The sequence below is a fragment of the Sardina pilchardus genome, chromosome 4 (genome assembly GCF_963854185.1).
Source record: "Sardina pilchardus chromosome 4, fSarPil1.1, whole genome shotgun sequence".
In the NCBI taxonomy this organism is placed as follows: Eukaryota; Metazoa; Chordata; class Actinopteri; order Clupeiformes; family Clupeidae; genus Sardina; species Sardina pilchardus.
Window position 1 is genome coordinate 17,478,679 of NC_084997.1, and position 2,500 is coordinate 17,481,178.

Sequence of the window (2,500 nt, forward strand, 5' to 3'; positions counted from 1 at the left end):
CCTCCATGTGAACCTCGGCAGAGGTGATGCATAACTGCAGTCTATATACCATGAAACCTCAGAGCTTGCCTTCCCCGGGAATGGAGATTGATTTCAGCACCATGGACAGCGGTCCGTGCGTACAATACAGCTTGACTTCCTTAACTTTCGATGATGTGATCATACATTTGCACAATGGGTCAGAGGGCCTTCCATAGGCCTTTACTTGCATCTGGATTGAAATTACAACAATTTCGTGTGACAATGACAGAAACAGGCCTTCAAAGCCCCACCTCTAATGTGTGCAACAAACGTAGAAATCAATGCTGTGAAAAATAACCTAATGATTTTGCAAAAAGCATATCTAGTGACCTGAACCGAATGGAGCTCTATTGACAATGTATTTGATTGTCACTAAACCAAATTAATCGTCGCTCTGTAATGGGGAAAGCCTGGACTGGTCGAGATTTACACAATTGACCTTAAAGAGGGTGACTGCGGGTATACTGCTGGTTGTCTTTCAGCGCACACGATACATTTTGATGAGTGCAAACTGACAAAATAATAGTCGCCACATGAAGGACACAAGCTCAGTGTTTTTCGCTAATACACGGATATTATTTTTGAAAATAAAGTAGCCTACGTTCTACAAAAGAAATGCCAGGCGTCCATCAGAACGAGTAATGACATCTAAAATCACCTGAACAATACAACAGGGGGAAACAACTTCCGGTGGATTAGACTATGAATTACTCTCGCACTATTAACGTTATTGAAATCTGGCATTGCACAACGCCTCTCTCTCTCTCTCTCTCTCCATTTCTCTCCTTCTCTGCAGCCTGAACGATACTAACCGAAAGGGGGAGGGGATGTCACTGAATAAACGTCCCCTCACACGCAGTTTCTGATGAAGACAACATGCGACAGTTGACGTCTTACATTATCATTAGTTTTGCATACGCTGTATGACATAGCTTATCAATTTATCTCACGCCATCATCAAAATATTGACAATGTCGTTGTCGATAAATCTATGTGATCTCAGACACCGTGGAGTGTGGCATCTCCAGAGAAGATGGGGTAAATAAATACACCAACCAACAGAAAGGTTGAATAAATAAAGCCATCTCCACATCAAAGTGATCCACAAGTGCGCGCTCCCTGAGACGCACGCCGGCGCGCACGCACAGGGTAACTACTGAGCATGGAGGTACATACTGCGATATTTAGTGCAAGACCACAAATGTAATACAAAAAGAACTCTGTATTTTGGCCCTCGTAATCGGACACTTTCTCTATTAGAAAAACGGTATCCAAGGCTACCAAAAGATGTAAATGCAGTCACCCCTCCCATCCCTTTTCAACAAGAAAATCGATGCATGCCTTTCGCTCACAGCTTGCACCCTACCTTGCATTCTTCCATGCATGTTCGCACCGAATATACATCCGTTTCATATTTGTGAATGAGAAGCTCAAACTCTTCGTAATTCTCCTGAGCTTGCTGGTCGGAGAGTTGAAAAGCCCGCAAGCACCGCTTGCAACCTGCTGGGTCACCGGCCACCGCCATACTGCAGTTCAAACTGTCCTGACGGGAAAATCCGCTAAACAAATCCAAAAGAGAGTACGAATTACAAAAAGAAAGGTATAAATCACTCAGGTTCCACTCGGCCGACCGTGTCCCCCCCTCTTCTGAGAGGCCGCTGCACACGGCTTGCGCGTCCAGGAAAGTGAAGCAGTTTTTGGAAACGCTGTCGGGGTGACAAGTTTCAAGTCGCCACAAAGGTGGGGTAGAATTCCCTATAAAAATATCATCTTTATTTGTCGCGGTGAAGCCGCTATAGGAGTGATGGGAGCTTGGTGGTGAATGTGAATGGTGAGTGTATTCTTTCGTGTCCATGAAGTCTGAACTCTCCTCCTGTCGCTTGTCTCGGGTCCTGGTCAGTTTGGCCTCGGCGCAGAACCACAAGTGATTAGAGAGCAGGACGGTTATAAAAAGCAGAGAGGCCAAAGACAATCGCCATCTCTGGGCCCTCTCGGAGTCGGTGAATGGCTTCTCGTTCTCTCGGGGTGCAAACCAGATGTTTAAGCCGTCATCTTGCTGCCGACACGTCCGAGCACCTCTGGTCATATTTTAGGAAAGCGCTGGCAGCACTGGCCGACTCCACCGCGACGGCTCCTTTGCCACAATATGCATTGACTTGGGGGATTGTCTCGTGTTATTTCTCCCTCTTATACGATGGATGTGTCCGTATTCCCCCCCGCCTTGACGTTTTATCCGTGTCGATTCCGTTATTCCCGATCAAGTTAGCGCTTTGGCGGAGATCAAGCCATGAATTGTCATATCCCCGTTTCCCATGGCTCTTCGGAGAAAAACCTACTTCTCAGTGACAGCATCCCTCTCTCTCCGTTCCTCTCCTCGGGGCCGCGCTCTCTCTATCTCTCCCATAGACCAGCTGTTGCAAACCCGCCGCCTGCTCCCTTCCGTCGATTCCCAGATTGTGTTATGAGAAGGCGAGGTCCT

At 47.0% G+C, this 2,500-nt stretch overlaps 1 protein-coding gene across 1 annotated transcript in view; it reads right to left on the reverse strand.

Annotated features, from left to right (window-relative positions):
• Positions 1-2,107, reverse strand: part of LOC134078024 (NALCN channel auxiliary factor 1) — a 92,610-nt gene extending 90,503 nt beyond the window's left edge. The window contains exon 1 of the mRNA XM_062533653.1: positions 1,388-2,107. Within this exon, the coding sequence (XP_062389637.1) occupies positions 1,388-2,107 (720 nt within the window). The remainder of the gene's footprint in view (positions 1-1,387) is intronic.
• Positions 2,108-2,500: the final 393 nt, after the last annotated feature.